The sequence below is a fragment of the Centrocercus urophasianus genome, unplaced genomic scaffold (genome assembly GCF_019232065.1).
Source record: "Centrocercus urophasianus isolate 14NV4802_14NV808 unplaced genomic scaffold, USGS_Curo_1.0 seq_12, whole genome shotgun sequence".
Classification (NCBI taxonomy): domain Eukaryota; kingdom Metazoa; phylum Chordata; class Aves; order Galliformes; family Phasianidae; genus Centrocercus; species Centrocercus urophasianus.
The window spans coordinates 55,861,979-55,884,998 of NW_024884364.1; the positions used below are offsets into that span (position 1 = coordinate 55,861,979).

General features: G+C 38.6%; 1 protein-coding gene across 12 annotated transcripts in view; it reads right to left on the reverse strand.

Moving 5' to 3' along the window:
- Window positions 1-23,020, reverse strand: part of INPP4A (inositol polyphosphate-4-phosphatase type I A) — a 113,011-nt gene that overhangs the window by 28,440 nt on the left and 61,551 nt on the right. For 6 of the 12 annotated variants that reach the window (XM_042809584.1, XM_042809585.1, XM_042809591.1 and 3 more), the window contains exons 3-16: window positions 18,781-18,840; window positions 17,239-17,454; window positions 16,365-16,409; window positions 15,052-15,170; window positions 14,827-14,943; window positions 12,181-12,260; window positions 10,025-10,178; window positions 9,028-9,118; window positions 8,190-8,337; window positions 5,140-5,270; window positions 4,701-4,805; window positions 3,923-4,031; window positions 2,857-2,874; window positions 136-319 (exon numbers count right to left, since the gene is read on the reverse strand). In XM_042809584.1, coding sequence (XP_042665518.1) covers window positions 136-319; window positions 2,857-2,874; window positions 3,923-4,031; window positions 4,701-4,805; window positions 5,140-5,270; window positions 8,190-8,337; window positions 9,028-9,118; window positions 10,025-10,178; window positions 12,181-12,260; window positions 14,827-14,943; window positions 15,052-15,170; window positions 16,365-16,409; window positions 17,239-17,344 — 1,407 coding nt within the window. In that variant the 5' untranslated portion in view covers window positions 17,345-17,454; window positions 18,781-18,840. The remainder of the gene's footprint in view (window positions 1-135; window positions 320-2,856; window positions 2,875-3,922; window positions 4,032-4,700; window positions 4,806-5,139; window positions 5,271-8,189; window positions 8,338-9,027; window positions 9,119-10,024; window positions 10,179-12,180; window positions 12,261-14,826; window positions 14,944-15,051; window positions 15,171-16,364; window positions 16,410-17,238; window positions 17,455-18,780; window positions 18,841-23,020) is intronic. The other 6 variants (XM_042809593.1, XM_042809589.1, XM_042809594.1 and 3 more) reach the window with 3 other exon arrangements.

Below are 23,020 nucleotides of genomic sequence, written 5' to 3' on the forward strand. Positions count from 1 at the left end.
TTTTTTTTTTTTTTTTTTTTTTTTTTTTTTTACAGACTATGCATTTTATAATACACTACCAGATAAAGTAAAAAAAAGAAAGGGAGAAAAAAAGATAACAGTGCTTTTCAGTGCGAAGATGTATTACTCTCCTACCTTATCTGCCAGGATGGCAAGCGTTCTTTCAAGGCCATTAGCTGATCTATCCTTGGCAGCTCGTGAAAGCCTTTCTGCATAATAGCTCACTTGAGTTTTCAGGGTGTTGATTTGTGCAATGATTTCCTTTGCTCTAACAATGTCCTGCGGAATGTATATTATTGACTGGGAACCTGTTGAAGTGCTGAAAAAGAAAGATGTATTTTAGGTGTAAAATGGCTCTAGAGGTACACACTTTGCAGTAGCATGCTAGACAATTAATTGCAGACAACAATAATTTACCTAGCAATCAACAGTGAAAGGCCAGTTGGCAATTGCACAGCAGGAGCATGATCTTAGAGCCTTCTCTGCCTTACTGAAAGCCTTAGGATGCAGATTTACTAATCCCTTATGCCAAGTGTCTGAGGGCAGAGCTCGTATACCAGAGGGACAATTTTGCTGAGGAGAATGTATGGGATAGATTTTGCCCTCTGAGACAGAACCAGCATTTGCAGTGACAGCTTGCTCCATTCTCTCCTTACAACACAGACACTTCACTGAGACCTGGTTTGTAACAGTGCTGTCACACAGCTATTGTTGTCACCCTAGCATTGAGAAAAGGAAATCCACCTTCTTTCCAATACTAATGGAGAGTGTGATATTAACAAAACCTTCTTCAGCTAGTAAATCCCACTAGAGTACCTTTCCTTCAATTGCCAGGCTGACTAAAGTTACTCCAGCAAAAGCAATCTTAAGAGACATAAGAAGCAAATTATATATCAGGCTAACCCAAGGACTCTGCCCTGGTGAGCACACACTGTGTTAAACTATGGCTGTGGTACAACGGTCTCTGTTGCAGACACAGCTCTAACTGCACAAAGCTATACCAAACCAGCCTTTTCCACCTAGAAATGGAAATAAATTATACAAGTAAAATATATCTTTATCTTGGTACACTGCAGCTCCACTAAGACCATTTACTTGGTAGTGGAGAAGATGAGCATTCACATGCTGTGTTTAGACATTTACAGCAGCTAATTCTGTAGTTGAGATCCATTTTGGACACTTGCCTGTATCTGATGAAGCGATTGCAGCACTTCTGAAGGGTTAGTTAATCCTAACTGAGAGAAACTATTCACAAAAACTTCTTTTTAGCTTAGGAAATTCATTTAAACCAAAACTTCCCCTTTGCCAAGAACAATCCTCTTTTTCTGATCTCCCAGTGATCAGGCCTTTACTTCAGCTCCTGCTGTCTCAAGTGTGATGCCCATTCATGATGTAGTAACAAGCATGAGGTGACATCCACTCAATATTATCTTAACGTTACTCCTTTTTTTTCCACTCACAAATGGCTTCAGTGTAGTACAATACAGAAGAACCTACTGTAAACCTTGAGCTCAGCAGTGCTTGAAGAAAGAAGTGCTGCTGGATCTGCATGGAGAAGAGCTTCTTTTCCAAGCACAGCTGCCTCAGGTCACTGCATCTGGGAAGTCTGAATTCCTTTGCTATTCCTAGAGCAACACTGTTCATTTCTGCAGTGTGTCTGTGAGGTAACACACGAGAGTTGCATGGGGCATGCTTTAAAATCAGTGCAACAAATACCAGTTCTTGCCCCTTGAGAGATATTAAGGCAAGAGAGGACCTTGATCTTATATCTGCCTGAGCTCCTTTACAAAAGATGAGAAATTCATTTTCAAAGGATGAAGTGCAGAAGTGAGTCTTGAGTTTTCTCATTAGTGTCCCTCTGGGCAGCCACTCAACTGGAGCAGAGAGCAACCGCTCCCCAGTGCTGTAAGGTTATACAGCAAATTAATCTTAGCTCTTAGGACTTTCACTGTATGTGATTCGTGCTCTACATTGATGAGTGATCTCAGTGACAATTCCTCTGAGCAATCTTTTTCTATGACAGTGTAGTCAACATGCAAAAAGACGTATTCGGCAGAAAAGGCCATGCAGCATACTGAGATCCGATTTAAATTGTTACACTTTTAATCACGCAGATTTGCTGGGATGACTGGAGAAAAATTTTACACCATAAAGTTCACATAAATCCACTTTCCAACCTGCAATTGCTTTTTCAAATGAACAGCTCCTGTTGTGTTGTATCAGCAAGTAAAAACACAGGCTTGCTTCTGCTTAAACTCTCAGTTCAAGGCATTCAGCCTTCAATATGAGTGCTTTAGAGCAGAACTTCTGCACTGCTGAACCATAAAGTTTCATTTTCATAGCACTGAGCACCATAACATGCAGACATAGATTACAAAAAATATAAACCATGCCCAATCTACAACTACAAAGGTTCAAGGACCACTGGCAGTAGATTTCGTTGGTGACCCTGCACATGGCAGGGGAGTTGAAACCAGATGATCATAATGGTCCTTTTCAAGCCAGGCTATTCTGTGATTCTGATTTCTCTAAGTGATTTGCACTGGAAATAACGGAGGCAAAGACGCAAAATTTTCATGTTCTGCTCTTAGCTTTCTAGTATGCTTAGAGAGATCCAGGAAGCTGCTCATTATAAGCAAACATTGCAGATGAAAGGAAGTTCCTTCATGTATGTTCTACAAAGCAGCTACGATTATTTAGAGCACAATTAGGGATGCCATGATGCATGACATTAAAAAAGCCCTGCACACGTTAAAACACACCACATCTTTGCCAAAGAAAAGATGGAAAAGAAAAAGAAAACAACCCAAAGAACAGAAGCCCTCTCTACAGAACTCTCAGAAACAGAAAACTCACCAACACTCCTCATAACTGCTAAAAAAAACAAAAAACCAAAATAAAATTAGCAGATTGTTAGCAAATACCAGAAGCAGAAAACAAAACAAATGTTTGTGGGGAATAACATATTTGAGTCATCTTTTCAACAATGCAGGTACATATGATTAAACTTGTAAGCAAAAAACACAGATTGCCAGATGACCATGTGTTGTTCTTGGGAAATGTTGTGGATGCAGTACGTGCAATTTTGCCAAAGAAAGGAGAAAGAACTGAACAATATCTGTGTAACAGTGAAACTGAGGAGATGGAACTCAATTCTACTATACTGGATTTTATGATAAAATAGAAGAACCAGGGAGATCTTAAGAACCTATTTTATACTACAGCTATGAAGAAATGCATATCCTCAAAGTAGTACTTCAAGTTCATCTCCCAAGGGAGCTGAATTTCTGGTGGCCCACAGAAGTGGTTTTACACATGACAGTAGGTTTCATTTGTAGAGTACAATGTCTTTCACAATGCATTTATGATAGTCTCAAACATCAGACCATTTTTTTGTAAGATTTCTATATTCCTAAATAGCATATATTTCTGTATTGCCTTGTAGCAAATGCTCCAAGACAGAAATGTCTACTTGAACTGAATGGATAAAATGGGATGCCTGATTCTCTATTCCACTGCATCAAAAGCCTATTATGATTATCGGGATAGCTATGTTATTTGGGCCTTCTTACTTTTAAGATAAATAGGAGTAAATTGCTACACAACTGTTAATTGTCTTTTAAATGAGTACCGGTGGAGGAAAATTTCCCCCCAGAGTGACACTATAGGGTAGCAGGATCACTCTAGCAGGATGAGAGAACTACTAGAAAAGACCTATCAGTAAAGAAATAGAGTAACATACAGGGGAAATTGTTTCTCCTCTTCCCTTCAGAAGAAAATACAGAATAAACTTTACAGTGTATAGTAGAACCACTGAGTGAGGTGCAAGAAAAACAAAGAATGGAATGCTTTTTCAAATCACTGAGCACAGACTGTCAGGAAAGGACATGACATCAGCTGACACAACAACATTTCTACTTACTGTTTCTTTGCCTCTTCAAATTTATGCAGCTTTTTCCTCAAGCCACCTGATTTGAAGCCTTGGCAATGAGCTGCTGGTGCTCCTATGGTGACTATATCGTAGTTCTGATCTGGGATGAACAAAAAGGACTTACAAATGAAAGCTTGTGATCTTTATGCAAACAGTTGTGGAAATTCCAAAACTATTCTGAAAGTAATTATCTAAAGCTTCATGCCAGTGTTTTGAAGGATATATAAAACTGTACCATTTAGCTCTGGAAATTCATCAGGTACTTCTGAGTTGAAAGAACCCTACTTGAATGCAGGTCCTTCACTTGTTAATCTACAAGTCTGTCTGACTGAGTTGGCCTTTCCACCAAACTTGCCACTAGTGGAATCCCTAACACTGATACACAGAACGAGTGTATGTCCATGGTTAGTGGGAATTACTGCCAAAAGAAGAAATAACTTAGGTTATTTATGAAGAAAAAAGTTTGATGTGAACAAACTGGTGTGATTTTGCATTACCCTTTATGATGGCTCCTGAGAAAAAATTCATGAATTTAACAATAAGCAAGAAACAGTATCTCTACTATTCTGACATAAATCAAGGGATCCTGTAGAACAAGGATAACTATACCAACACCTCTTTTTACAAAGAGATTTGGAATTCAAAGTAGAAGGTGCTATACAAACACAAGTAGCATTAATAACACAGAACAGCAGCTTGTGGGAACTTGGCTATGAAAAATGAAAAAAGAAACAGAACAAAGTGAAGAAAGAAAGAAAAAAGCAAGTACCTGATCCTCCATCATCCTGGACTCTCATTCTCTGTATATGTAAATTTGTAGGAACAAATTCCAACTTTTTGTCAGCTTTCAAGCTACTGGCTTTAAACGAAGGACCTAAGAAATCAGAAAAAAGACTGTATAAAAACTGTCCCTCTGCTTAAGCTAAAATATTCAAAGGGTTTCATTCATCACTTGCAACATGCTAAAAGAAAAGCAAAGAAAAAACATACAAGAAGAGGGGTCTTTTTGTTATTGTTCATAATTCTACTATACATTCAGGTAAAATAAGAGGATTAACAGAGCAGACAAATATTTCTAGATCATTATCAACCTTGTAACAATCATTAATAAATAAATACAATCTAAAAATAGTAATCATTTTTTTTTAACTCACTAACAAGCACAATTGAGAAGTGTCATTTTATTATAAAAAATAAATCTTGCTGACCTTTGTACTGATGCAGGTCAGTTAGATTTTCCTGATAAGTTAAAATAATTGTTTGGTACTGAGTAACTATTTGTCGCCGAAGGCTTTCCCAACAAGGAGATAATTCTCCCAGTTCTTCTAGTTCACAAACCCTAGGGAAAGAAGAAGAAAGAAAGAAAAAAAAAAAAAAAAAAAAAAAGAGGTTGAGCTCCATTGTCCAGTTGACTAAGTTTCACACTACAGCAGTGTAGCACCATTCTCATGCATTCTGAACTCACTCCTGTCTAGCCTAGTCACCAGACTGGGAAAGCACTCCCAAATACGTCCCAAAGCATTGCTGTTGAGCCCTCTCCCAGGGAACTGATGTTCTTTTCAAGCAGAACACACTGTACCCCAAGAACTCCAGGTTTTAGTGAAAACCAAAGCTTTCCACAGCTTTCCACAGCTTCTGCCCTCAGACAATTTGATGATTTGCAAATGGTGGGCACTGCCATTGTGTCAGGTGACTTGGGACTATGAAGATCCACTCCACAGAACTTTGGTGGCTCTCTAACTAAATCACAACTGTGAGAGACCTTAGCTGGGAGATCAACACCCAACACTACAATTAATATCTCAGCTGGCCAGATCATCTACAGGACAGTTTTTTTAAGGTCAGGCATGGAAGACTTAAGAAGTGAAAGCATCAATAAGGTTTTGGAAAGACAAAAGGTCATCGAACAAAGTCTTAATCTGCAGGTTCACTTTAGGTGGAATACAGGATGACTGAATACCCCCAAATCTGAACAGAAAAGCTCCTGGCTAGGAGAATTCAACAGAACATCACCAAAGAAAATGTACAACAATCATCTGTCAAAAAGATTCAGAAGATTTTTTGCTGCTGATTCTCAATACCCCTAACCCACAGCTTTAACCATTTGTTTTTACATAATTTGAGGGAGCATTTGGCAGAATAATTTCTACTCTACAGTAGGTAGGACCGAATTAACACCAGGCAAACTTCCAAAAAAAGCTTCAGATTGATTTTCCAACATGCAACAATGTAAACTGTACATATCAATGATTTGGAAAAAGACACTTCTTATTTCATCTTGCAAACTGTTTCCGTGACCACCTAGTCAAGTTCCCTTCTCAAAGCACACCAGGCATTTGAGCCCATGTCTTCCTAAAGCAAATTCACAGCTTAAAACTTTGTTTCCTTGTTTATTCCACGTGGCTAAGACAGCAGGGGATGTGCATGTCATAAACAAGTAGGTAGTCAAAATATCCCCCAGTAAGATGTTCCCTTTCAAAGAGTTCTGGGCCAGAGCAGTTTTACATAAGAGACAACAGCTGTAATTAATACAAAGGCATTTTACAAGTTACCATATTGTTACAACAGGAGCAGCTGGGCCTGTGTAGCTGCTCAGCATTCCTCTGGGCTACAACACAGCAAATGGAGGAAAATCTGAGATATCCATCTGAATACAGTTTGTATTCAAATGTGCCATTTCCTACACTGTATCAAAACAGGGCACTACTTCAGCACTAACGTAACAGTAACAGACCTTAAAGAAAAACAATTGTTCAGTCAGAAACATTAAAGCACTGGCAGAAAAGAATTCTGCACGTCACTGTGCTTTATCTCAGCTGAACTGAGCAATAGAAATCTTTCTTGGAGATTACACGGAAGAGGTATTTACCTTTCAGCCACGCAACTCAGAGAATACAGAGTTCACATTAGCCATCACATGGGCTGTTAGTAAGCTGGAATTGTATGCAGTATTCATCTATTGATCACTGTATGACTTTAGCAAGGCCTCTGAGCAGTCACTTTTTATGGTTAAGGCTTTTAGGAACTTCAGTGCCCACATTCTTACAAGCCACATCTATTTTCCCCATTCATCTAAATTTTCCATTTATTATCTTCAGGATCTTAAATCACATTTATCCCAGATGGCACCTTATGGGTAAGCTTGGTAAATGTTTACATTATCTTAGCTGTATGTCATAATGAATAAAAGCTTCTGAAAGTATTGTGAGGAAAGCTGTAGAGAACCAAAGATATAAAATAAACAATGAATAACTCATACCTAAACATGTAATGGTGCATCCCAAGGCCCCTCCACCACAAGTGTAGCAAGATAGCTAAGCAAGATAGATCATTCTTTTCCTACAAGTCTTAGGCCCTAACACAACTGACCTTACTCCTTAGCAAGTACACATTTCTAAAAAACAAAACAGCATATAAAATCCCCATGGATGTTAGAAACTCTGTCATAATGCAGAATTTTTTTTTCCATAGATGACAGCTCTCACTGCCATCTTCTTGTGAAAAGCCATGAGTTCTGCAAAACAAAAAAATACTTGCCTCCACTGTAAACTATTTCTGCCTGCTCATATGGATTAACATTTGATTTTCTTTCACAGTATCCCAAAGGACAGAAATGTGTTAACATAGGACACTGAGACCACTAAATAGCTTTATTTTTAGTTAAAGTCAGGCTTAATTAGGCCTCTAAAAGGGGCATTCAAACATAGCTAAAGTTAAAGCCAAACTCAAAAATAAGATTAAAATTCTTTTACCATCCCTAAAGAAATTCTGCTTTTGTTTTTAAAGAACACATAAACCGCTCCTAATGACCCTCTGCAAACCATAGCCTACAACTGCAGGAAAATAAATCTAATAAATGAGTATGCTGCCTTGAAGAGTGACGAATGCTTCAAAAACAACAGATAGCTGCTACGTGCAGATGACGGCAGAATGATCCTAATTGTTTATTCTGCCAACAGTTCTCTCCTATCAGCACACCTTTACACTCATGTTATCTCTCACTGAAGCCCAGCCCCCACATGCTGACATCATAAAATCTTGTTTGCTGTAACAGCTCAATCAGCAAGGAGCTGCTTGTTTTATTTTTCCTTAGTGCCTCTGTGCTTTATCACCGTTATATTACATATATTACCAAGGAATATTACATATTACATGTGTAGTATGTAAATAAATATCACAATATTACATATTCCTTGGGAACTCAGTAGCAGCCACATCCCTGCTGTGTGACTGCCTGTGCAAACCAGCGTGTGCTCACCTTGCTGCATCTTCTTCTAGAAGAAGCTTCACAAATTGCCTGGGTATGTGCAACGACAGCACGCTCTCAGCCATTTGCTCCAAGATTCTCAGGTGGTTTCCATCAGTGGTGGGGAAACGGTACATCCGGCAAATGGCACCACCAAACACTGGGGAATTAAAACCATGTTATTTATGCATAGGGTTTAAGACAAAAGCGTACAAGATCTATTCAGTTTGTTTGTTTGTTTTAAGTGAGTGGATTTCATTCACTGACATGCTGTAACACGCTGATATACAGATCTGGCATCAGCCTAGTTTTTCCAAGGATGCATGTTCTGCAGTGAGCCCTCTACTAACACTCACATGAAAAGCTTCCAAATGATTTAAAACACCATTAAGGAAATACAACACAGATTCAACTTCTGAAATCCTTCTATTACATAATGCACATTTTCCTCTCATGCAATCATTTGCTGGAAAACTCATCTTTCTTCAAGAAAAAAATATCTTTCAAGCAACTGTTTTTCTCTATTCTCCTCTTCCCCTCTGTCAAAAAAACTACACCAACCCTGCTTATGAATGGTGAATTACATGGAAAACTTTATGGCACAGCCAACGTAATGAGGAAAGTTTGCTTCTGCTGCTTTTACTATGCAAAATGATAGTGCAGATGATAAAATAATTTGTTCTTGCACTAAATCGTTCTTGTTCTTGTTCTTCCCTAAATGGCTGCTCTGTCAGTACCCTGTTCCCATTCCAGCAAAACATCTGCTTAAACGCCTTGGGCTAAAAGCAGAGAGCAAGAAGCTTAGCTTTTACAGACGCTGAAATCCTACTTGTTACAGCCCACTGCTTACCAGATTTCAGTAGTGCATCCTTCCGTAATGAAGCATATTTGGATCTGATTCCTAAAGATTCTGTTAAACTTTCATCAACTGGTAACACAGTCTAAAAAAAAAAAGAAAGAAAAGAAGAAAAACTCAGTGCCAGGGTAACATGCAGTGATGACCCTTCTAGGCAGACTTGAAGGGAACACTCAACACAAAGTATATTTAAAATCCACGTTTAAAAAAATATTACACGTACATTTTCTGTGGACAAAACCTATCATTGGTTGAAATAATAAATCCACTTAAACACTCCAGTTCGAGCACTCTTATTTAATTCTACTACACAGTTCGAAACGTCGTAGTAAATTTTATCCAGTCCTTCAATTACTTCATGTTATTGTACCTCACAATCTTCAAAGCTGCTCCAGCAATATACACTCCAATTTATGCCCATTACAGGTTCAACCTGATACAAACTGACCCTAATACACATTGTGACTGTGATACATGGGTATGGCTGCAATTATCACCAGTATCTTCTGCACGCAACATTTATAGACTTAAGCATATGTCTAGGTTGAATAATCCCTATACCTGTACTCAGCCTTTTTGAGCAGATCACATAAAAAAGTCAATATTAAAGTAACAGTTCAATTAACATCCTTTAAGGTATTTCTTTTAAATAAAGCTGCCTGTGAAAGTTCCAGAATTGAAACTGCTTATGACTTCACCAATGTGGTAGGTATGCTAACAGTACTACAAACCTACTCTGAAACTTACTTATGAAAGCCATAAACACATAAACAAGTGAAAGCTCAATCACTGTAAACTTTTCCCAAGATTTTAATCCCAAATATGAGCAACAAGAGCTCCATTAGGCTGCTCCTCACAATACTTTGAAATTGGAAAACACTAATAAATAACAAAATGGACAGGAAAGTTGACAGCAGATCTCAACACAGTTTATTTCAATGCATGCAATAAATCTGTATGTTTCTGAAGCTGCCATAATGGTTATACTCACCCTTCCATTAATTGTATCAGGTGACCTTGTCACTGGAGGCCTTTGGTCAGTTTTTTCCTCCATTTGCCATCCAATAACTGTAATGTTACCTACACGGTCACTTTCAGCAGACCTGCAACAAATACTCTGCGTTGAAATTTTTTTGGAGGTGGACCTGTTTATCAACAAGGGAACACTTATAAAAGACTATTAATCTTTGAATTTCATAAACATTTTCAATAGGAATCTTTGCAACTTAATTCTACATGATCTTACAAATACAAAACAAATAAGAAAATGCTGTCCTTGTTGCTTAGGGATATATTGTACAGATCTCCTAATAGAAGACAATCTAAAACTATGTGTGTGCCTCAATACTTCCGTAAAACTAGAAGGAGGAATTAGCTTGTCATAGTGAAAAAATATATATATATATATATATATATAGTGAACATCCTGGAGCGCATCAGGCACAGCACTGCTAGCTGGTCAACAATGTGAAGATCCTCAATGGAAGAAGGAACACTGAAGTGGGAGATAATTCCAGGCGTCAGAGAGGTGCACGGAAGCAAGTGCCAAGAACACCCAGGGACCTTGGTCACTAGCATCTGAGCAGCTGCACAGCAAGAACTGATAGAATTTTGTTCCTGACCCTTCCAGGTCAGCAGCAATCTTGCTGGTGGGGATGGATGTTGAGTCCATATGAACACATGTCTGAGGAGGAGGAAGGGATGGAGAGTGGGAGGGAGTATGAGAATACAGTATAGCAAAAGTTCCAACCTTGCTGGTTCTCGAAAACAAAACAAAACAAAACAAGAACAGGACCAGTTGTACCACTGCTGCCATTTCTGCTGTCTCATGTCCCATGACACAAAATAATTTTGGCAAAGATATATACTATTAATTGAAGATAGATTCTGAATGATATATTAAGATTGTTTATGTTTTAAAATACGCTGCGAAAACCAAGATAAATAATAACAATAACAGTAAATCCCTGGAAAAGACAACACTGGAGTGGCAAATGAAATAAACATACAAGACTACAGTAAAAGGTCTAAATATCCAACTCCAGTGTGTTTACAGACACTGCTTAGCATTCAGCTAATACATCTGAAGAATAATGCGACAATTGAAAGACTTGTATGCATCACAGACTAATAAGAATACATCTGATATAAAAACAAGCAGTTATGAAAGCCCATTTTCAACTCTGTCACAAAAGAATAAATCTAAAAAATAGCCACATTTATCACACAAACATGAAACTGCTACCCTCACGTTCTTCTTCTTTTTCACCCTTATCATCACACTTACGATAAACTAAACTATTTCACTCATTATACCCCTGGTATCTGGTATTCTCACTCACTTCCTTCATCTGCTCCCTGTGTTAAATTGTGCTAGTTTTTGTTTTTGTTTTTGTTTTTTTTTACAACACATTGCAGAAAAAGCCCTGAACTTTATTCATCTCTCCTCTTAGCATAAACAACTTTGTTCATTTCATGTTTTGGTTAGCTGTGTCCGGGTTAAATAATTCTAGTGCTGATAATGTTTACACTGCAAGTGCTGTCTTCTTCAGTCTCTCCTATGATGCTTCTTGATGATTTTTCCTTGTCTTCTGTGACAAGGATTCCTGTTCTGCTTTTAATACGCATTACCACAATGCGCTTTTACACATCATAACTCTCAATGTCATTCTGCTGTCCTCATTCTTCTCCAAGTCTCCACTTCATTGCGCACTGGATTTCACATATTCCCTTTTGGATCACTTTTCAGACTCCCACTCTCTTTTTTTCACTCCCTCCTGAGACATGCTCTTTCCACAAAAGCTTCCAATATTAATAACATGAGAAAAATAAAGCACATACATATGCTGAGCTGGTAGGACAAAATGAAAAAAATGAAACTGGCCTTAATAATATTTTTAGATAGATTTTAATAATATTTTTAGAGACAATATCTAACACAATTCATCATATTCAAAAAGGTCTCGTTCCACAAGTTTTAACTATCATGCAACACAAAATCTTTTTTTTTTTCCTTAATAGTAGCCTACAACTTAAAAAAGAAGAAAATAAAAACAAAATTTTCATCCTGTCTCACAGACAACTTACACTACATCTTAATCACGTGTTAAAACTGATAATTTCTAAATAGAAAAAAACATTACAAACCTTAGTGTTAAGTGCAACCTGTGATTCTTCTCTTGTAGAAGTTCTTTTACAGTGAACATCCCAGAACCCAACAGATACATCTGGAAAGAAGATGATTAGCAGAGCTGTTTATTACTAACTTTGTTATTATTTACTTTGCAACAAACAAAGCCTTTGTCCACAGCACTGAAGTGCAAAATAAAATTACTAGGCAGAAATGTCTTTGAGATTCAATGAGGTCAAATGCAAGGTGTTGCACTTGGGTCAGGGTAATCCCCAGATATGTGTACAGACTGGGAGAAGAACCCACTGAGAGCAGCTCCTTCTCTCAGGAGAAGGAGTTGAAGCTCCTTGTGGACAGAAAGCTGGTCATGGACCAGCAGTGTGCACTTGCAGTTCAGAAGGCCAACTGTATCCTGGGTTGCATCAACAGAGGGATGGCCAGTAGGGAGAGGGAGGGGATTGTTCCCCTCTGCTCTGCCCTCGTGAGGCCCCAGCTGGAGAACTGAGGCCAAACCTGGTGCCTTCAGCACAAGAAAAATGTGAAGCTGTTGGAGAGGGGCCACAAAAGTAATGAGAGGGCTGGAATACCTCTCTAAGAAGAACAGCTGAGGGAGCTGGGTTTGTTCAGCCTGGAGAAGGGTAGGCTCTATGAGACCTCATAGAAGCCTTCCAATACTTACAAACAGAAGGGAGACTGACCTTTTACATGAGTGATACGACAAGGGGAAATGGTTTTAAACTGAAAGAGGGGAGATTTAAATTAGATATTAGGAGGAAATTTTTCACCCAATGGGTAGTAAGGCCCTGGCACAGAGGCTGCCCAGAGAAGCTGTGGGTGCTCCATTCCTAGAAGCACTCAAGGCCAGGCTGGATGAGGCCCCAGGCAGCATGAGCCCTGCCCTCAGCAGGGGCTTAGAGCTGGGTAGGCTTTGAGGTTCCTTCCAACCCAAACCATTCTATGATTCCATGAAAGCAAGAAGACAAAAATCATAGAATCACAGAATCAACAACGTTGTAAAAGACCTACAAGATCATCCATTCCAACCATCTGCCTATCACCAATAGTTCTCACTAAACCGTGTCTCTAAACACATGGTCTAAACATTTCTTGAATACCTCCAGGGTCGGTGACTCCACCACCTCCCTGGGCAGCCCATTCCAGTGCCTGACCACTCTTTCAAAGAAGTAGTATTTCCTTACGTCCAGCCTGGCGTAGTTTGAGGCCATTCCCTCTAGTCCCAAATTACTTCTAATTTCATAATGTGCATATATAACAAGTAAAAAACTTTTGAAACGTAAGAAGTTTACGTGTAATTTATTATAAATCATTTTTCCACTTGTGGACAATAAGCTCTTTTCTTTCCCTAAGATTTAAGAGAAAGCATCACAAAACATACAAGTTTAGTCACTGTGATACAGGAACACCGAAAGCAATGACTGAATGGAACTCAGATTGACTAGGTCAGCACTACTTAGTCCCTCCTTGATCCAAACTTTGCTCCTTGCAACAAATGCACCTCTTCAGGAGGTACTGTTTTTTCCTCAGATCCTCCCCATGAAGTACAATACAGAGGAAGACAGCCCTGCTGCTTCTGAGAAAGCATGAGAAAGCAAGACATTGAGCCTGAATTAGTATTTTCGGCAACTGCCTGAGCATAAATGACCTGAACTGCCAACTGACCCAAGCAATTACAAGGGAGAGCTGGCTTGGATATTTTGGATATTTTTTTCTATAAGGCAGCAAATCTTCTGATCAGAATGACTAAAAGATAAGGGCAGGGGAATTATTAAGAGCAAAGCAAAAATATTCTTTCCTAGAATGTTTTTTTTGCTTCTGTTATCCGCATTGCCATCTTCCAGAAGAAAATGACTGTAACTAAGTTAAGGGCAATCTTGCTGCAGACAAGACTTATTTGAGAAAATCACATAAGATGCTCTGAAAGTAATGCCTCTTTTTTATTTCTATGGAAACCACAATAGATAGAAAGAACACAATAACATTACTCTATTGAGCGAATTCCCAGCTACAAAACATTCTTATCCAACACAGTCACTACTATTAGCTATGCACTTTCACCAGCAATGAACAAGAACCTGCACGCTGTGCTCATAAAAACTCACACCAGGAAAGATGAGCCACTGTCACCACTGCCGCTGCTGAAATTCACCACCCACTGCCTCACTGTGCTCATATCCACTGTTTGGTCACCATCCACACTCAGCAAGTGTCAAATGTTAATATGTGCCATTTTTTCCACATGAAGGAATTCAACAACACACCTTTGCTTCATACACTGTTCAGTGTCAGACGCCATTCTGTCAGACTGTCCCTCTGCTGCCATCTGTTGCACAGCAACAAAATGTAAAGGAATATTGCTGGGAAAGTTCAACCTCTGCCACACCACCAACATTCACCACTGACATTGTGGGTCAATACAATAAAATAGGATGCATTACTTTTGGAGCAGTCCCCACAGCAACATTCCCCACTCTGTTCAGTCCATCCAGCAGTATTCATTCCTCCTCTCCTGTCCATCTTATTTTCTCTAGGATCAATGCTGCTACCTCTTTCTTTCTGCCACAAAGCTCACTAGTTTTATCTCATCACTTCTCATTTGCTTGCTTCACACTCACTGGGCAGGCAACATAATGAAGAATACTTACTGTTCCCTGAGATCTATCTTTAACGTCGTACACGGAGAGTTTGATTTGTGTCATTTGATTGATAAGAGAGTCTTGGAAAAAGGCAATGCTGCTTAGGAAGATAGGATTACTTGTTCCCTGTAATAATAAACAAAAAAAAGCAGAAAATAACGCGAGGTGGTATTTATTAGGAGGTAATGCTTCTTGCGTTAGCTTCCATTTTAAATTTAATACCTTACCACTTACCTCAATAATTTCTGTCTGTGCATGCTTCGTCCAGAATGCCTGAGGAGGTGTAGTTACACTCACCGCTACAAAACTATTTGGTTTTCGATCTAGTGATGGCGTTAGCAGCTCGCTGCAAGCTTTAAGTACATAACAGAAAAACACATTTAGATTCATAGCCTTTTTCATGCTGCTGTAAGACTTTACACTTTCTGAAGTATGTAATAGACCTTGAGCAATAAAGCCATAAAGAGCCTAGCATTCAGTCTACCAATACACTATATAGGCAGACAACTCTCACCTCTGTGCAAGCAAACATAAAATCAGATCACTCTCACTTCAAGCTGGAAAACTGTAATTTAAAGTTGTTCTCCTCTAACACTTGCACATCCATTCCTCTGGCACAGCTCATTAGAACAGCCTACATGCAGAGATGTTCCACTGGGAATATCATGACCATGGCTGCATTTGATCTGAAGTTACGCTCCATTAAACCCATTACCAAATGGTATTTTGCCATGGATGCTGTCCTTGAATGTTGATCAAGTAGCATTACTATGCATAGAAGTAGCTTGCAATTGCAAAAGAACAGCAATTTATGTCCTCTACCATGATACTGAGATTTTAATTGCTGGGAAGGGACTATAGTGACTAGGAAACAACTACCAAAATTTCCATTCAGAGACTCTGCACAACTACGTTGAAATTCAGAGGTAAATTCTATCTACTTGGATGCAGCTGGTTCAGTTCTGCTTCAGCTACATTTGCAAGGTAATTTTGAGTTCAAATGTACACTGAACAGCTTTGAAGCTCTGGGTAGTTTTTAATTCATCTGAAAAATATTTAAAATATCTTACTCAGTTCTGAGATATTCTAGTTAAGATTACTATCCATAACACAATTACACACACCTGAGATACACATATATCTCTTTTAAATTTCATTTCAAACATATTGGTAAGAGCAAAAACTTCCAAACATCCAAGCACAATCAGGCCAAGAAAATCATGCTGCAGTTAAAAATGTGGATAGAATTTTAATGAGGAAAATGTTTCTCACTTATTCTTCAAGCGAGGCAAGCCAGCACACAAGTATCTTGCCCTTATTTAAGCACCTCTGAAATTAGGTCACTGATGAATCTCATGTTATCACATGACAGCAAAGACCCCAGGAAAGAAGGTATTGGTAATAGTTGGTAACTTTTAGAAAATACTCCATCTTAAAATGGTATTTCTAGTTAATGCTCAGTTTGCTTGAAGACATACTGTTGGTACACTGAGACAGAAGACTGTTTCACAGTATTTTCACAAAGATTAAAAAAACACTAAACCCACCTAAACTGAACTCTAAAATCGGCTCATCTGGATCTTGAATATTCCCTATAAACCAGAAAACACAAAATTAGTGAAGCATTGTTTTGAACCTGTCCCAGAAGTTATGGTTACAGAGGAAGAAATGAAATTTGATAGAAAACGTTAACCTTTTTCATTTAATCAGCTATGAATATTTAATATATTCATTAGGTAATCTTTGGTTCTTAAAAATGATTTTAAATATTGAGATTATCTAATTCAACAGAATACGTTTAGACAATGACTAAAATATGCAAAACCACGCAAGATTATATAGAAGATGAAAATACAAAATACTAAATCTCAGTGGAAAACAAGAGGATTACAGTCATTTAGCGTCTGAGCCACTATTAGCTCCAAATTATTAAATCAGATGTATCTCCTCTGTGATCAGTGAACAAGGAGAAGCTGGAAAATACCTGCCTCTCTCACTAATCAAATGAAGTCCCCAGGGATTACAGTGCTAATTAAATCAACATAAAAAAAATGGAGATAAATTTCAGTTTCCTAAACTCTCTTGAAAATTGTATACAGTGTCAAACTAGGAAGTTGCCAAGACTCTTCCTAGACAACCTTGACATTTGTTTGTTTTTTTTCCCCTCTCTTATCTTCCACTGATAAACATAACTATACAAAATCTAGTGGTTTTTTTTTCCTTCCCTATTCAATTTCAGTACTTCGTCTGTTTTAAAAATGGCACTTTTAAGCTTATATTTTCAATACAATTCCTTTTTCCCGTTCACTCCATGCATACCTAAATCTAGCAATGGAAACAAAAAAAAACCCAAAACAGTAATGTTAGTAGAAGGTATATTCTGAAAGGGCAATAAACAATAGCTGACATGAAAGTACTTACCTGCTAAAGAAAGGCCTAGCATGTCTGAGGTGACATCAATGGTGGAGGCCCGTTGCACGGTGCGGGATTTTGCACCATGGCGGGGACTGTGTTCTCTTGCTGTCATTTTGTCATGAAGAAGCCTTTTCTTGCTGCTTGGCTTTACTGATGTTTGTTTTACAGAGCAGGAGAGTGCAGCAGGTTGTCTCCAATTGCTATTCCTCTAACATTACCACACTAAGCAATAAAGAGAGCAAAAACATACACTAGGATATTAGGCTACTATTAGTTACTGCTCCTCTTAACAGCAGCAAACTTAACAGCCATAAGATTGCCTCAAGTCATCCAAAAGAAGAGCTCAAGGCAGACCCAACGCTCTATAACTCAATATGTATAAATCACATATCTGGAGCATTTTACTGCAAACTGTTGAAGACTGCACCACACGTAAGAAAGGCTCCTCTGTCAGAGAATGGGGGTTGAGAGACTCGTTAACAGACCAGCTGCTCTTCTCCTTTGTCTAAGTTATTAAATCATCCTTAATGAAGTTTCCTGGTTTTCATAATCCCCGGGAAACATAAGTAAATTCATCAGACGGGGCCCCTGCTGTCTGCAGAGGTAGGACAAGGGATTAGGACAAAGGGACAATGCCTCAGCAGAACATGGAACAAAAGGGCAGGAAGTGTTGTTAGTGTCAGCAAACTGTCTTTTTCTAGGTCCTACAGCCATGAGAGAGGGATACTGAAAACTACAAATAAAACCTTCCAAGGCCAGAGTGAGGCTGACATTCCAGGATGGTGATATAAAGAAAAAGCAAAAGAGGATGACTGCTGATGTAGCATGCAGCAGCATCCATGCTTTTCTCCAGTGTTTCAGGAGATTCCATATCCTCTCTGGGTAACTTGTTTGTTCCAGAGTTTGATCACTCATAGCAAAAAAGTTCTTTTTTCTTTCAGTGTTTAAGTGGTAAAGTAGCTAGAGAATCATTGGTATTTCTGGCTTAGCACTGAACATCCTAACATCTGGTCAAATATAACTTCCATCAGAGCTCCTTGCCAGTTTCACAGTCCTTCTATTCTTCTATTTTATTTTCCTTCTTTCAGCAACAGCTCTTCTTTGATTTGTTCTTTATGTAATTTGATATTTAATGGTTTGTAAGTTCATTAAACCTAAGCACCTAATGAAATGACAGCTATAAAACGTGCTGGCAGAGATTCAGACAGGATGCCACAGCCCCTTCCCCTAAATCCGACTGGAGAATAAAACTTATTGGAGAATAATTACTATGTTCTTACAGTTACAGTCAAACAGCAGTTAGGCATAAGAGTCCAATTTTTTTAGCCAGAATCTCTATAGATGATGACATCCTTAAAAAGGCTCAATCTTTGAGAAGTTTGAAGAGGAGGAAAACACTTTTTTTTCCTGAAGTGATTTCTATCTATATACTACTGAGATTTGGAAAAGTATTACACTAAGTCCTCAGGTATTCTTTCCAGTTGCATTATTGATTAATCACCTAATGATACACCCCTAACAGCAATAGCTTATATTTACTATACTTACAAGAGGGCTCTTTTCCTCATGCGTGGATGGATTTTGCATGTTATAACATTAAGTCCACTCCTAAAAAAAACCAAAATAATCAGAATGAATAAACAATCTTTCATACAGTGTAAATCATTGTCAACAGAAAATTACCGTTATCTAAATATTCCAGTTCTGATGACTAGCATGTTTACTGAAAACTAAGAGCAACAATACTGGCAAATACAGAAGAGCATCATCCTCTAATGAATCTGATACAGTCAGATTCTTACAGTCTTACAGTCTTAATAGTCTTATAGTCACAAAAATAACCAGTGAGAGTGGGAACACAAAGAAAAAAAAAGCTTATGCTGGCAAAGGACAGACTTCAGGTCAGTATTTGGTGAGTGGTGGAATGCATACAAGAAACATAAGTAAAAATAGCTCGAATGTATGTGATTTGTTGAGAATGAGACAACACTTGTTACTATACTTGCTTTGCTACTGCTAAACTTCAAATTTCCATCATCACGAGGACAGATTGTGCAAAATAGTCAAAAGCATAGAAATTCAAAAGACCAGGATGTAGGGCTGCTTTTCCATTGGGTGAAATTACAGTGTGAGGTAGGCTTCTATGAACTGCTAGCAGTAAGTGTACGGAAAAAGTGAATTACTTACAAATATATACTGCAGGCTAACTGGTGATTTGAATTTGCTACTGGAATCATCTAATTCAAGTACATTTACATTAATAAGATAAGTCTTTCAAGACCTCACATGTATGACATACCACAGTGAAAGAGACAAGGTAGTCTAGTTTGACATTTAGATTTCATTGCCAGCCATATCAATAACCCAAGATTGCTTAAAAGCACTTGTGGAAAGGGTTTTATCTCACCTAACTTAATCTGTGTAGGAGGCAGGTATTTGATCTCACCTCGTTGCCCAGGTTCTATGTGTAGTCAGCGATGACACATATACACTTCCAGAGAATGATTCACCATTTTCCTGGGTAGGTGGGATGAATCACCCCAAGAGATAGCTCTCATTCTCATTTTAAAAAGAATTTGGATGACTTGTTTAGGTCTGATGCTGCACCTGGGCAAAATGAATCCCTCCCACTGTTGTGCTAACCCAGGCATAGATGATTTCCAGTCACTGTATGGACTGACAGATCCAAATAATAGGTGCTCTTGAATTACAGTCAACTCAATTCATACAATTTCATGATTATGTTCTTAATATAAAATCAATGGAGGCAAGATTTCTTCCAAATTTAAGGTATCACAAACACAGATGACAGTTTCCTGAGATGGTAGCTATGATAGATACTACTCTTTGGAGTCTGGAAGACTCCACCAAAGGGTGATATCATTCAATCATCACATACAGGCAAATTTCATCTTAAACATGGCATAATGCACCTACACATAACCTTTGACTTTGCCCTTATTCATGCTGCAAATGGGGGATGCTGACAGCATGTGTTGTTTTGCTTTGCATTCACTGCAAGCAGTTTTAAACTTCAGCTTCAATGAAAGTGTGAAAAGCTGTTGCTGACTCCAGTACCAGAAACTGTTATTTCCATTGTGCAGAAAAGGCTTTTAACCAAGCCTCCCTACTGCCATGTGAATATTGACTTCGCCTTTAACTTTTGCACAAATGCGTATGACCAGAAGAAAAGATCTTCACCCAGGACACTTCTGGCACACAACTTTCAATCTTGGCTACTGGTGATGAGATGCAAATGCCACTCTGCTGAGCTGCAAGGCCCCACATCCTGTGGACTGGATACTTTCAAACATTTGGTCTTACTGACTGCTTGAGAGGTGTCAAACGTAAGCGATATTCATTTCTGGGAAGCAAAATCATCCCTTCTTGATTGATTTGCACAAGTACAAGATGGTAGTCTAATTCCTATGGGGCTAGTTCTGGCAAGGGGCTTCATCTGTTCCTTTTTTGAAAAAAATCTCTTATCACATCCTTAGAACCAAACAAGTCAGCTGGGATCATGCCTCCTTTTACCCTAACAGTTACTTTTTTTTTACATTCATTCATCACACATCTGTAAGAAATGGGATTTTCCCAACTTATACATTAAGAAGCAGGAGAAAAAAGCTACTTCCACTGCATTCAAAATCTACTTTGACACTATGCTCTTCTACAGTCACACTGCTCTTGGTTTATAGCATTGGATAGGGTACAGAGATAAGCCAAAACAGAAAATGAAAGAGGAGTTCGACTCTAAATGTTATTGATACATCTAGATAAAGAATATAACAGAGAAAGTTTAACAGCTCATTTAATGCTTTGAAAAAATGCCTGGAGATCAATCTTGCTGATTATCATCATCTCCAAGATGGAGTTAAAAACTAGCTATGGGGCACTTAACAAACTATTGTTTTATTTTTAAAACACTGAAGGGGCACCTCTAGCCAACTGTACTCTTGCATAACATCTCACTAAAAGCATGTGCAGTGTGCTCCTCCAACAGTTTTAGGCAAAAGAAGCACTATTCACATGCTACAAGTTATGAACAAAAATGCAGCAACAGAGACAACTAAAATTCACTTCAGAAATGCACTCCTAATCTGAAACAAACTGCTAATGTAGATGCAGACGTAAATCAATTATGTCTCATTTATTTGTCCTAAGGAGCAGCTTCTCAAGAGTTTCGAAAACTCCAGTCGCTGCTGGTGACCAAATAAAAACTTTCAATACTGACTGCAGATCCATGGGCTAACACCAGTTTCACTTCCCCTCACTAGCTCCCTGACTCTGAACATCATGGTAAACATGCCACCTGGGAGGGTAAAAGAAAGCAAGTGGTACCAGCATCCACAGGATCTTTGTTTCTCACTGAAATTACTTCCCCATCAAGAATATACTCAGCAGGTGCACTAGTCAGTCACCTCCACAAAGAAGTCCTCCCTCTCAGCCTGCCCTTTAAATCTAGGTTCCCCTCATCAGATGATTCAATTTTTCCTTCTCCCATTGATTAGAAACTTAATCATCAAGAATAGGCAAAAAGTTTGCCCTGAACCATCTCCTGTGCCCTTCTGATGCCCTCCTCAGAACTCTGATCAAGGGCATGACCTCAGCAAGTTACAAGGAATGCATTTGTGCAGCATGCAAATCCCCAAAGGTGACCTTTCAGTGATATTTAGATAAAAAGCCATTTTAGCAGCAGGAAATAGCTTGCTTTCTCTTTCCTTTCCACCCTCTCACACCTACTTATGCACAAACCTAAGTCACACCCTTTATTCTCAATCCTTCTGTGAAAGTCTACTATGAAGTGAGAAGCTTCAGCAAACTCAATTAATCTCAAAACCTAATTTTCTCTCTAAAACATATTTGCATACTCTTAACAAAAAAGTGTAATTTAGGCCACCCATTTCTTTTTGGAAATTATGACTGTCTATATCCACAACTAAAATACAACCAGCATTCTTCTTAACATAATGAGGTAATGTTTTAATTTCACACATGATCACAACACTTCTATTTCTTCAGTACTCCCTTCCATGAGCATCAAATTATGCACACCCACATGTGAAAGTGAGTATTAAGTGTAACACACAGGTTTGCTAACTAAAAAAGAAAAAGCTCAGCTCTGTTTCATTTTGCAGAAGAGCTTTTGTCATGGTGAGCACACCACAATGCCACAGAAACAATGAGCCTTGCTACACAGCAGTCTGAAGTCCAGCTCCCTTGGCTTTCTCCACTGTTTTGCCAGCAGAAATTGTAGCAGCTTACAGAAACTTTTCTCAACATTTTTATGCTTTTCACAAGAAATACACAACATATGTTATCGTAAATTTTCTTGCGCATGGGAAGACTTCTTTCTGCATCAGCTGGAACACACTACCCACACAGACCCAAGAGAACAAGGAACAACATAATTGCCACTGAGGAATTTGGACTGCAAAACATAATTCTGAATTAACGCTCCTTTGGACATCCTCCTAAAGCCTCCAGCTTCTAAGGCTGTGTTTCATCACAACCGTGATGCTCCAGGTATAGAAACCGCTTTGCTCTAACTGCCCTCTAAACAGCATAACTGCTCTGAGCTCCTCCTGCTGCAGGGGGAGAAGGGAAGAACAGCAGAAAAACAAGCAACAAAAAACCCCAGCAGATTATGACCAGAAGTGGAAGTTAGCTAGAAGCATCTTAACATGCGCTGAAGACTCGCTCCTGCTGTTGATTAAAGATGGAAAGCTCTCTTCTCTGACTTTATGGGTGCCAGTGAAATATCTCCCACCATACAGGCAGTGAGAAA